Here is a 13,520-nt window from a genome sequence, read left to right on the forward strand (position 1 = left end):
TAAATTTTATTTTATTATAATTTGTATCATCCACGTGTTTCGCATGTTATCAGTGTGGGGGATTCCACAGGTTATCCACAAATTTTGGTATGGACAGATGCAGATTTAAGACTTTTTCTTTGTTGGTTTTCCAAAAAAAAAAGACTTTTTCTTTGTTATGTAGATCAAATTTTTGAATTAAAAATGACTTAATCTGCAGTTGGACAAATTTAACATGCTTCCCAACACTACTTGTTGCGTTTCCACATTCATTTGTTTTGTTTACTCATCTCTCTCATAATCAACTTAATATGTAGTCTACAGTTCCCACTTTCATACAATATTTTTTTTGAGAAAGACTTTCATACACAAATTATGCAATTCCTTTAACATATTTTCGATTGTTTGTTATTCTTATAACTGTAATCTTTCTATAATTAAGAGTTAAACTTTTTAACTAAAACCATTGACGCATAATATAATAGCATGAAAGTTACATCAGGAGGAGGATTCCTATCGATTACATATCCAATCAAATATCATTAGAAGAGGCCACAAAGAACGAACCCGATTCCGACGCCTATTTGATCGATCATTTTCGACGTGGTTAGACCCTCCTCCGTTCAAGTTACTTTCGGAAATACCTAACTTAACCTCAAAACGACAAACAGGACAAGTATTATGAATATTCAACCAAGACTCGATGCAGCTTGGATGGTACAAATGCAAACATTTCAACTCTTTTCCTTCCTCTCCAACTTCAAACTCCTCGGTTGCATATCGCACACACCTTCTCTTTAGCCAAATCTTCTTCCGTGATTGTCACCGTCTTTACAACCTCAGTGGCGAATAAAGAGGCCGGTGGTGGACCGACCCGTTCGTTAGGCATGACATCAACAAGTTCATCGGTATTAACCAGTTCATGATCGGTGTCGGTATCGGCATCAAGTTCCCAGTAAGGCCTCATAACGTCAAGCTGATCGTGCAGATTGATCTCTCTAGAACATAAAGGACATAAAGGGCCATATAGACCATTGTTTCGGGGTTGAACTGTACGGCTACAATTACGGCAATAGAAGTAATGGAACGTTCTTGTTCCATTCACAATAACTCTTGGACGATACTCAGATGTCATTTAAAATATAGTCTTTTGTGGATTTTGGTATAACATATGTAATTTCTACCTACATATATATGTACATGTTTTAAACACGAGGCAAGACGAAGTATGTGCTAGTGAGTTATGTTTTTCTGTCTGTATATGAAGAATGGTGTCGTACGGTCTCTGCTTTTGTGAAGTAGCGAATCTTTGGTTGTTTGTCTTGTACGATCCAAACATTAAAAATATGCTTGGAGAATGATGATAAAGGTTTAGGTTTAGCAAAGAGTGGAGTTATTAGAGTGGCACATTATCGGTCTAGTACATCTTGATCCGGATATTAGATTAAGATTTGCATAATTTGGTCTTTTATCCATCTTTAATGAACTAGGCATGAATATTTCATCTGGATGCCATCTAAAAACAGCCCAAAAAACGATTAGAATCAGGTCCATTACAGGTATTTTTCCATTGAGTCACAGCATGTATATTGCTATATGTGATACCAGTTCGGTTCCGAGTAGGCCGAATGAACCAAAAATATTAAATCTCTTAGTTATATATTTAAGTATCAGTTTGGTTAGAATATTGTTGATATATTTTCAGGTCTTTCTAAGGCTTTCAGGTATATTTTCTTATTATCAGTTTCTAATCAGTTCTAAATTCGTTCGGTTATCAATTTTTACAACATTTTCATTTTCGAAAATTTTAGGATATAGTTACGTAAATATCTAAGATGTACACCAGTATTTTAGAATAAAATATTTACGGTCATCTATAATAATACTATTTTCATATTACTTTAAGAAATTATGCTAGTTTATCTTTATATAAGTCTATCGACATTATTCTATGAGAATCAATATTTCTCCCAATTCCTTACTCTCAAGTCTCAACAACTTATTGTAAAATAATATGCATTAGGGATGTCCGTTGTGACTTGTGAAAATAGTTTTAAAATCCGGTTACTCAAACCCAAACAACATTCCTTGATCTTACACCACATACATAGCGACATGGAGAAGAGAAATGAAAAATACTTGCCTGCAATAACAGCCAAACTGCGTAGGAAATGTTACCACCAAAAACTGAAAGAGCTTCTGAGATGGAAATATAATGAGAGGTAGCATCAAGTGAGGAGCCACGTGATTGGATCACTAGGTTAATGTGAGTTGGCCACATATGAATTTCTTCCTCTGTAGAATATAAAGACAAGAGCTCTACCAACACCAGAGAGTGTCCCAAAAACCTTAGTCTTCCCTTCTCTGGATCCAAGCCGTACACTCTCCATCCTATGGGAGCCATCAGAAAATGAATTAGGTGGATCCAAATATAAATGAATTAGTTTGGCCAAATTTCTCAACTAAGCTGGAGGTCATCCAAATTCTCCAGATGTGTTTTACGGACTTCAAGATTAGCTACTTTCCAAAAACGCATAATGATTTTGCAGATTCGCTGGCTAGAAATATCCGTTCTTTTCATAGATCTTTTTGTTTTATTGGTTGTTCTATTCCGGTCTGATTATCCAAACCATCTCAAATTTGAGTAATAGAATATCAGTTTGTTGCAAAAAATACATATATATATATATATATATATATATATATATATAAAATTAAGTAAGTGGATAATTAAGTCTTGCTTGCCGGTATGAAAGTGATCAAGGGATTGAGAACGCCAGGAGTAAAAGTGAATGTTGCTGATGATGTTAGAGTAAGTAATTACTCTAAGGTAGAGAGTTGGTACGCGATTGTGCTTCTACTGTCATCGTTTGTTGACGCGCCTGGGAGATAGTTTGCGGTCGAAACAAGTTTAAAGTGAACTGAATTTTCGATAGTTTGCAGTCGAAACAAGTTTAAAGTCAACTGAATTTGCTGACGCAAACCTCCCACATGATCAGTTGTTGTTCCGTATCACGAGTTTCGGAGCGTAGTAAAGCTCTGATACAAGATCCATGAAAGTAATTACTCCAAAAATACACCACAAATCGATTATCCAAAACACTATAGATATCTTTTCTGATCACAATCAGGCAGTGAATCTAGCGAATAGAGACCCAAAAGTTCTGAATAATGAAGATTTTATTTAAGATGGAATGTACAGTCATTTAGAACTATGGACTTGAAATGCGAGATGTATAGAAATGAGAATATATATCTTCTTTTTTTGTCAAAGGGTTTAATGAGAATATATATCTTACATTGTAATTAATATATGAACCAAATGATGGTAGTTTCGGGACCATAGTCTTGTGAAATTATAGACCTCTGTTTCTAAGGCTAGTGCAAAATATACGTAATAAACGAGAGCAGATTTAGAGAATTAGTTTTAATTTTTTATGAACTTTTCCCATTAAAAAGGTAAAAATGTGATATAATATCTTTCACTGTCTTGAGACAATTCAGCAGACGTTCTTCACATGTATGAAAAGTATTACTCCACCTTATGCAAAGAGTAGACGTGTGATTAATTTTACTACTATAGTTTGTTGCAAAAATTGGCTCTCTTTTTTTTTTTTTAATTGGTTATCTTTATATATATACAAAACCGAAATGCGTAAGGAATCCAACAAGGTGTTCAGATTCTGTTGACACGTGCGGCGCATGCTTTCAGCTTTGTGGGTTCTCAATAACGTGCGTACGCTAAAATATACAAAAGCTTGTAGTGTCACATATTGTTAAGCGTCAATTATTTCATGCATGTATTAGTATGGAAGTTACAGCTTCTGAAAATATGCTTTAACCTCGGCCGTTGATTTATTATCTAGCTTTAAGGAATCTCATCTTTATTTCCATTCACGAACACAATTCTAATAACGCACTTCAATCTGTGTTATGCCTTCAGTTAAGTATGCACTAAAGTTACAGATGAGTTATCACCTTTGTTCTCTGACAGTTTTACACTGACGTTTTTTCTGGAATTTCTGAGCAGATCATAAACAGAAATTCAAACTAATTTTCGAAGTATTTAGAAAATCGAATATTCTTGTCATTTAAACACTTACAATAACTCAAGAAAGTCTTCAATGATTTATAGTTGTGGATGGTAAAATTCGATATTTAACAATGATCCACAGGGAGAATCTTCACTAAACACCACTTGGTTACTTTGAGGTTTTCTTTACTTCGATACTTATATTATTTTTTTCTTGTATAGGTAAGATATGCATAACCATAAATATATGAGTTGACTTTCAATATATATATATATATATATGAGTGGCTTGAGAAAATTAGCTAAAGGCTTGGTTTAGGATCGATATAGAGATGACAGTTATGATACAATAGTTTTGTAGATATGCCAATTAGATTATAAAAATATTATTATTCAAATCAAATAGATTACCAACCAAAACTTAGGATCTTTCGAGTTAAAAAAATTGGACAAAAATTGAGAACAAGTTAATAACGATTTCCGGTTGGGACGGAAGAAACGAAAGCAATAATACAGGTTCATTAAGAACTCTGACTTGGTTTAGACCATGATTACCTTCAGTCTATTAAATGGGTTCTTAACTTCAGCTAAAAATATAAGAATAGCTAAGAAACATCTCTTAAATAAGAGATATAAGAACTGTCTCTTAACCGAAAAATATATAAAAAAAACAAATCATGAGTTAAGAATCATGACTAAGAGACCGGGGTTAATCATGTCCTTAGCAGCTTATGTTGCGGGTGATAACAACTAATAAGTTGTTATTTATTTTAGGTTGTTAACTAAGAACATTATTTTAAATCAGTCTTCAACCTGTCAAAGCTTCAAGTTGGTAAAATTCCCAGAAATATAAAAGGTATGGATTTAAATATAAAAGTCACAATATGCCTTATTGAATTTCTTGGTGATTTTCTTTCTTTAATAGTATAGATGAGTCATAGCATATAAATGCTGTGAACTGAGCAGGTGTAATATCCAGGCCTGGTTCTTGTCACATAGTGTTTTAATAGAACTAACATCTTTCACTAGAACTAAGATCTTTTAAAGCCCAAAGTTTAACAAAAGTAGAGAATTTAATATTATATATGCATATGAAATTAGTGTGTGTTTTTAATATTAAGCAGGACCCATCATTATTAGTGAATCGGGCCTGAAAATGTTTACCATCCCCGTTTTTAAAAAGTGATTTTATAAACTAGTATATTTAATATTCTTTTTTTTTTACTGATATATATATATTTAATATTCTCACATTCCATGTATACTCAGACAACAATAATATTTTGAAGAATATCATGAACTACCTTTTTTTGGAATATGATGAACTACCGTTTCATCAATCAAAGTAAAAATAACTACACAGATCTTGAGCTTCGCTTCCTCCGGCGGTTGTCCCTCGTGACGCCGTCGGTGGCTCTCCTTCGTCCCCTTCCTATTTTATTGTTGCTCTTCCCTCTTCCCTCTTTCTCTCTCCGATATGTTTGAAACCCTAGAGTCTCCAATTGATTTCGGATTTCCAGATCTGGGGCCCCGGGGATGAAATCCTTTTGGCGTCGGCTTACTCCGGTGTTTCGACGAGGTTGCAGGAAGCAGGGAAGAGTTAAGAGTCGGCTTTTTGGGTGAATAATTCTTATCGGAGCTCTTTTGTCCGTTTCGGTGTTTATCCAGCTTAGGAGGCGCGTGGGTGGTGGATCTGACTCTCCCGACTCAGATCTCTTTGCGGTTCTTGGTTGGTGAGGTGTGGTGGTCGTCGGTTTCCTCTCCATTGCCTTGGTGTCTCGGCGAGGGAGACGCCTTCTTCTGTCCTCAAGGTGGTCTTTGGACTTTATTTCCAAGGCGCGCGTCGGTGTACTCTTTTATGGCGGTGTCATTTGTTTGAATCCCGGTGGCACGTGAGGTGGGTTTGGTTTTGTTGCTGGCGTTCGGAGAATGGTTCTCAGGCGACGGCTTATCAACCCCCTCTCCATCCTTTGTCTTCCACTCCCTTCGGCTTTTGCTGGTGGTGAAGCCTTTCCGGTTACTGCGCAATCCCGGATCATGGTTTCGAGTTTAGAGTGCTTCATTGGTTTGTGGACTCCGTCTATCTCCGTCGGTCCACGTTTCTCAGGTAAAGTAAAGAACCTACTCTAGTTCTTAGAGTTAGGAGCACGTGTGGAGCTTGGTTTGCTTCGCGGGTCTTCGAAGTTCCCTAGCTTCTCAGAGATGGCGTGTTTTGGTGATCCTCCATCCCAGTGACAAGGTGGTCAGTTGGTTGCTTCGTCAGGAGGTCTCCTTTTCTTTCCGTACAGATGCTCTCCCACCATTGCCAAGGTAGCTTCCTTTGCAGCCCAGTTTTTATGTGCTTAATTGACAGTAGTAGTATAAGTGTGGTTGAGAGTGAGGTAGCCCTGGCTCCTCTCTGGATTAACAGCAGGTAGAAGGTGAATAGGATGCAAGGCCCGGAGTATGCTCACGCTACTTGTCTGTGTGTCTCACCATCCTTTAGCTGACTGTTGCTTGTCGTACCATTTTACTCGATTCCATCTTTTGAGCTATTGTTATCCCCTTCGTGGGTTGAATCAATTCGGAATTGTTGTTTCTTTTTTCCTTTTTATTCAAGTTGTATTTTTCTGTTGTTTTCTTTGTTTATGTTTGTATTCCTCTGTTTCCTTTTAATACGAAAACCAGTGAAAAAAAAAAAAACTACAGTCACTTTTAATCAAGAGCACTATTATAAATTTTGAATTAGTGAACATTTTCATAAAAAAATTGAAAAATTAGTCACGTCAACTTTGGCAATCTGTTTCTTAACTAGTGGTTTTAGAATTGAACATACATCAGTAATTGTTTTATTTTCTTCCTTTGCAAAACCCTATATATATCGCATACAATTTGAAGAACTGTACGGACATATGAGTTTATCCCACAATTATTGGGATGCTAAGATTAATTTGTATATAAACAAAAAAAAAGATACCATGAATCTCTAATCAAATAGTTTAACCTTTTGACAACGAGGAGACATATCGTTAAAAGAAAATAAAAGTCGTGTCTAGTTGATAGAGCTTTTTGGGAATTAAAAAGTGTGGTAGAAGAAAGGCATCAAATGCTTCGTTATTGGGATTCGCACTGTTGGTGAATTCCACGATCTGCCAACCATCTATTTATTTACATTCTTTCTTTTTATAATAAGTTAAATGTCATACAATAATATAAAAATAAACAAACCACAAATGAATATATGTTGTTCTTGGTCTTCCCTTCAATTAGGGATGGAATCTACTTTTTATTCCATTCTTTGATTACAGTCAAAATTCTTTTCTTTTTCTGTTTAACATTTTATAAAAGAAAATATGACTCCTATTTCAAAATGAAAAAATATCTTGTTTTTTTTTTTCAAAAATAGAATCTGTAGTTTAATGTATGTTTTTAATTAATAGTAATAACTTTTAAACAAAATTTGAAATAATGAATATACTTACTTATTATTGGATTAAACCTATTAAAATAATAAATTACAATTAAATTTAGTTGTTTTCTAAAAGACTGAGAAAATATATTAGTGTTTATGAAATATTGAAATTTATACTAATTTCTGGTGAAAATATGTTGATAATTTTATACTAATTTGGTAAAATATATTGATTTATTAAATTATTAAAAATGATTAACTATAAAGATGAATTTATAATTAAATTTTAATTATTTTTTAGTATTAAAAACTGAAAGAAATCTATTATTTGTGAAATGTCAAATTTATACTCTATTAATCTTTTTAGTAATAAATTATTGATTTGAAAGAGAGAGTAATAATCTTAGATTTTATTATGAGTTTATCTCCGTCATCTTTTTATTGGTCAAATTTTGAGTTTATCTCTTCCCAAGCTGGTGGAAAGTTGACGTTGTTTTTTCATCAAGTATATAAAACACAAACACAACAAGTATACAATAGACACATACTTTTCTACCTTTTTTCTATTTTTATCTCTCTAAAAATTTCACCATAGATATAGAAAGCTTGCTCTCTGAATACATACAGAGACAGAGGGAAGCAAATTAGAAAAAAGCAATTCCACAAACTAAAAGAGAGACACAAGGAAGACTCAAATAATTGGTGTGCTTTATAATTGGCTTAACCAAAGTTTAAGTCTTTACTCCATTTCTCTTCTTCCATGTCTTAAAACATGATTCACTTTCTCAAGTTCTGTCTTTTTCATATCTGATCAAAAGGGTTTCGAGTTTGGCCTTGGATCTCAGGGAATCCAAAGAAAGTTTGGATTTTTAGATTAGTTTTAGGGGTTTGATTTCGATTCCAAAGTGTTAAAGCTTGTTCCTTTTTAGAGGAACTGTTGTATGGTTTGTTGTCTTTGATTATGTGGATGGCTACTCGATCTAGTTCTGGGTTCGGTCATGAGGGTTCCTCTTTGAGTTCTATAAATTTCCAGACGAATACTTCCTCTTCAGAGATGGGTCCTTACTTTGGTCGAAGTGGTGGCTTGCTGGGGATGGATATGATGAGCAATAATGCTAACACTGGGCTTGTTCAAAATGGGTATTCGTCAAATTCTTCTCTTGATTCGGTTTCTGGGCTCAAGGTAGATGCTTCCTTGGCTAGTGAATGGTCAACTGAAGAACAACTCAGACTGGAGGTTGGCCTTGAGAAGTGAGTGTTTATCTTCTTTTTTTCTATCTATCAATTGAGTATTTCTTTTGTTTGAGGTTGATATGACTGAAGGATATGATTCTGATTTTTTTGCAGGTATAAGGATAAGCCAAGTATCATGAAGTATATTAAGATTGCAGCCACTTTACCTGACAAAACTGTTCGAGATGTTGCTTTGCGTTGTAGATGGATGACGGTAAACCTCTCCTTCACCTATCCTATCTGGTCATATAGTTATATGTAATATCAAAGAAACAGTGTTGAGTTTGCATTACTAACTTGTTTTGGACTACACTCCTGTTAAATCTTATGTTGCATTACTTTAGGGAGCATAACAGTTTTTGGGGTTTAGAGTTTTCTGCTTTCTTAATTTTTGGCTTCTGTCTTTATCCACTTAATATACCTGACTATGTTTTAAACAGAGAAAGAGAAGAAAAGCAGAAGAACAAAACTGTGGAAAAAGATTCAGTTATAGCAAGGTATGTTGTTTTTTTCCTTTGAGATCAACTTAGATTGAAAGTTTGAGTTGTTTGATCTTAAGGTGCCTCTTTTATAAGGAAGTTTCTAAAAGATTTAATATTTCTTCAGGACAAGCAGGTGGAATTGACTTCGAGCATACCTTCTGTTTCCCCTGCTAGCATGGCTTCGTACCCTTTCTTAATGCCCTCTACAACCTCCTCAGGTAAACATATTACGTGTGAAGGTGTTGCATCTTATCTATATCTAAGACTATATGCACACATCCATCATGTTGACAAGGATAAGAGTTTCTGAGATTATTTATGTCCTGCGTCTAGTAAAGGACTATAATGCATACTCTTATCTTTGTTTATTTTTTTTTTGTGAAAATCTACATTGAATGATTTTTTTGTTTCTCTGTCCTTCTCTGATCTTGATACCTTGTAATGATGATTGTCTTAACATATGTTTCACCAGTGAGATTAACTGATTTTTTGGTTTCTCTGTCTCAGATTTAAGTGGCAATGCATTCAGTCTCTTAGACCAAAATGTAAGAGCATTTAGTCAAATCAGAGCTAATCTCTCCTCATACAAGGTAAGTTTCTAGTTTACATGGTTTAAAATAATGCAAAATGGCATTCTTGCTAAAAATTGGTCTTTCCTGGTGGCTATGAACAGGCACATGATAACGTAGATCTCTTCTATCAGGCAAGGAACAACCTTATCAGGATCCAAAATGAGTAAGTTATTACTCTCTTCAAGATTTTCTGTAAATTTGGGTGGAGCTTGATCAACTGATGTCTTTAATTTGGCAGCATGAATAATATGCCTGGCTTGATGAGCCAGATGCCACCATTGTCTGTTGCAATCGATGATGATCTCTCAGCTATCTTATTTAGTAATTCAACTTCGGTGAGTTCTTTATGCTGCTCACTTTCGTATCAAAAGTCCTTTACTATTTTACATATAGGATGTTCACTTGTTACTTATATATTTAATGTAAGTTGGTTTCTTCCCAATTTGTTCCAGGCGGTGCCTTTCAACACAATGCAAAATGGCGGTTTCCATATGAAGCAAGAGCCTTTTGGGTGACTGATGAAGTCATCTGGTATCCCTTAATCATCTGTAAATGATCTTAAAAAGAAGCTGGAGAGCTCAATATATATATATATATATACTAGTTTTTTTTTTCCTTTCATCCACCGCATCTTTATCTCAAGTTTGTAGAAAATGTGATTCTTTCGTATCACTAAAGATCTTTGAAACAGTGCCGTAATCTTAAGAAAGGAGTAGTAGTCTTGGTCCTGGCTCAAGACTCAAAACCCTCTTTGACAAGGTCTATAGATTGATCTATTTAGTTAAATGTTCTTGGAGAGTTTTAAGGGATGTGTATAAAATGATGTGATTCTATAGAAGAGAGTGTTTAGATTTGTATCTGTCATCTTTTGATCATTTGGAGTTATTTTGGTACCCATTTCTTATTAACATGTTAATGTTTAATATAAAAGCCAATAACAAGAAAATACAAGAATACATAATGGCGACTTAAGTTATATTAAAATAAAATGATGAGACATAGAAATTCTACATCATGCAATTTAGTCGGCTTCTAATGGAATGACTGTTGCTGACATTTCGTTGAAATAAGAAGGATGAGAAAAATCGTCTCTAGAATTGAGTATCAAGAATGGACAAGTGAAGGCAGTGGAAGCCATGGTTGTTGGGTTGTTTATGTGTTCCTCGATTATATTTACTTAATGTAGAAACTCCTAAACTAAAGATTTATCGGTAGTAATGATAATTATGACGTGTTAGGGTTTAATATATTAAATAAAGTTAGTTTGAGGGTTTTTTCATTAAATACGTAGTTTGAGGATTTTTATCCAAAACAAATTTAGTCGAGGGGTTTTAACCTTAAACACTAGATTTTGACCCGCGCTTTGAAAGCGCGGGATAATATTTTGGTTAAATTTTTTTATTTAACGGTTACTAAGTTCTGGTCTGAATTTTATTTTTTTTGAGTTTTGACATACTTAACCGAGAGTAATTTATTTTAACTTTTCATAGTGATAGGCATTCAGGTTTAAGGTTCGTCTCAGTTAAGGTTATTCAGTTTCCAAGTTATTGGGTTGGGGTGTTAGGACCCGTTTAGGAGAACCATGCATTTTTTGAATTAGATCAATTCAGGCGATCTGTAGTTCGAGTCGGGTTTTTATTTTTTATTAAAACCGAAGTAAGCCAAATTAAAATAGTTAGGCTTTAATTTGGATTTAAAGCAAAAAATACAAAAAAACGCAAAAAAAACCTTGAGTTAAACTGAAAACCAAGTAATTCATGTAATTTGGGAGGAGGGGGGGGGGGTGGATATTTTTTTTGGTAAATTATATTCTATACAGATATAAATTAATATTATATTATGTTTAATATTTGGATACCCGTTTGATTTTCAGTATGGTTTTAGCTCTTTGGGTTTAGAAAAATGGGAACCATTCACATTTCTGTAAACCACGGTTACAAATGGGATGATTAAATAATAAATAATGGGATGATTAAATAATAAATACTTTCTCAATATATAGTATAGATTATCATATAATATGTATATATATATATATATATATATCTGAAATAAAACATAATCGAATATATTAAAATAAGAATTTTTCGGAAACTTTAAACTAAAAGTCTATTGAATAATACAATATATTTTATATCTTAGTATTTAGAATATTTTATAATTTTAAATCTAAATATAATCAATATTTTTAGGTATATAAAATGTATTTATTATATTTGGGTATAAACCGTTCAGATATGTGTGAACATTGATTAATTTTTGTTTTTGTTATTTTTTGTTTGGTTTCACTTTTTTGGTTCTGTTTCAGTTCGTTTTTGGTTTTCAGTTTATACGCTGAAGCATAAATTTGTTGGTATAATCTTTTTTTTTGTGCATTTCAAATAATTGATTTATACTCCCTGAGTTCTAAAATAATCGATGGTTTAGAGTTTGTTTCAAAAATATATTATTTATCTTTCCAGTGCATTTTTTACTAAATAATAATGGTAAATTGTAAACTTCAAAAAAAAAATTTATTTATTGAATTTTGATTGGTTAAAAATTGTGTAAAATAGTTAATCACAAAAATATGCATTTAATACTAAGATTTAATATGCTTTATTATGAAAATCTAAAAACATGTAACATTTTGAAACAAAATAAGTATTTATTACTGTTGTCATTTTTAAAACAGTGATTTCTTAGAATATATGACTGGTTTTTTCTTGGAACTTTGAAATCATAAAAAAATGTTAGGTATGATACTATTTATACATATAGCTTACGCATAGATTTCTGGAACTGCACAAAATACTAATAGGATTATAATTGTAGGAGATTATGGAAGTTCCTATATTTTGTGAATGGTAATATTTTCTAAGATACTAACAAAATTCGTGGAGTTTCAAACATGTCTCCATATTTACACCAGATATAAATATGGGATATATTTAATTTTGTTGGCTGATCAACTTAAACCATATTTCTCATGGTTCGTATTTATCATGTTACTCATTTCATCTAGCAACATATTCAAATAAGTTGGAAATCAATGTTGCCTCATCTATAAAATTTTGAAAAGTATGTTTATATATCATTGTAGTCCGTGGAAAGAAACATTGTTTTCTATAAAGTTAATAGGGAAGAAGGTTTATGAGAAACTATAATACAAATAATGTTAATCATGAGTAAATGTGAAAAAAATTTGAAGAGAAAAGTATAGCTCGATCGCTTGTAGGTAAACCATATTTACATTTTTTTCATTTTTTGTCAACATATCATTTATAAAGCTCAAAATCCAGGAAATGAGTACAAAGTTGCTAGTTAACAAAAAAAAGAGTACAAAGTTGCTATGTAAGATTAAAAGAAGAGAGTACAAAGTTGTTAAGTCTAGAGGCCAGAAATGCTTTTAAAACACGTGAGAACCACTAACCAAATCTGTTTTGGTCTACCGGCGGAAGTCCTCCCTGAAATCGAACCACTGGTGATGTCTTCGTCTCTTCCGTAAACCGGGATCTTCCATAGCCTTGTACTCCCAGAGCAACATCTCTTTTGCTCATAATAAATGCTTTTGGACTGAAGAACTTGACTCGCCAGTGATCAAAACACAGGAAAATCTGATAGATCTAAAGAGAGACACATTGTCGGACCGCTCCCATCGGAGAATGCCAGCCTCTGATTCTCACTTGGGTCAAAAAACCAACTCCAAATCCATTAAATTTCTTCCAAGCAGAGATATTTTACTCATAAGCCGAGCAAAGACCGATACTCATATGAAAGAAATATATTTATAGCCATAGATGAAGCACATTGAACAAAAGCAAAGCCTAACAAAAGCGGATTAAAATACT

The 13,520-nt window shown here is 33.3% G+C and overlaps 1 protein-coding gene and 1 pseudogene across 1 annotated transcript; one reads left to right on the plus strand and one right to left on the minus strand.

The window, feature by feature from the left end:
- Positions 1-9: 9 nt before the first annotated feature.
- On the minus strand, positions 10-7,684 carry LOC117126483 (annotated as a pseudogene).
- Positions 7,685-8,050: 366 nt separating this feature from the next.
- On the plus strand, positions 8,051-10,585 carry LOC103830984. Its single transcript, XM_009106812.3, has 8 exons — positions 8,051-8,654; positions 8,751-8,850; positions 9,077-9,133; positions 9,243-9,336; positions 9,626-9,708; positions 9,792-9,853; positions 9,929-10,025; positions 10,143-10,585. The coding sequence occupies exons 1-8, from the start codon at positions 8,365-8,367 to the stop codon at positions 10,203-10,205; spliced, it is 846 nt and encodes a 281-aa protein (XP_009105060.1). The 5' UTR covers positions 8,051-8,364; the 3' UTR covers positions 10,206-10,585.
- The last annotated feature ends 2,935 nt before the right edge of the window (positions 10,586-13,520 follow it).

This window comes from Brassica rapa, chromosome A07 (assembly GCF_000309985.2).
Source record: "Brassica rapa cultivar Chiifu-401-42 chromosome A07, CAAS_Brap_v3.01, whole genome shotgun sequence".
NCBI lineage: Eukaryota > Viridiplantae > Streptophyta > Magnoliopsida > Brassicales > Brassicaceae > Brassica > Brassica rapa.

Bases quoted from the DNA above. Each gene is read 5' to 3' on its own strand.
- LOC103830984 (XM_009106812.3), top strand. From the start codon at position 8,365: ATGTGGATGGCTACTCGATCTAGTTCTGGGTTCGGTCATGAGGGTTCC. The intron at 9,134-9,242 runs GTATGTTGTTTT...ATATTTCTTCAG, and splicing joins AAAGATTCAGTTATAGCAAG to GACAAGCAGGTGGAATTGAC. The intron at 9,709-9,791 runs GTAAGTTTCTAG...GGCTATGAACAG, and splicing joins CTAATCTCTCCTCATACAAG to GCACATGATAACGTAGATCT.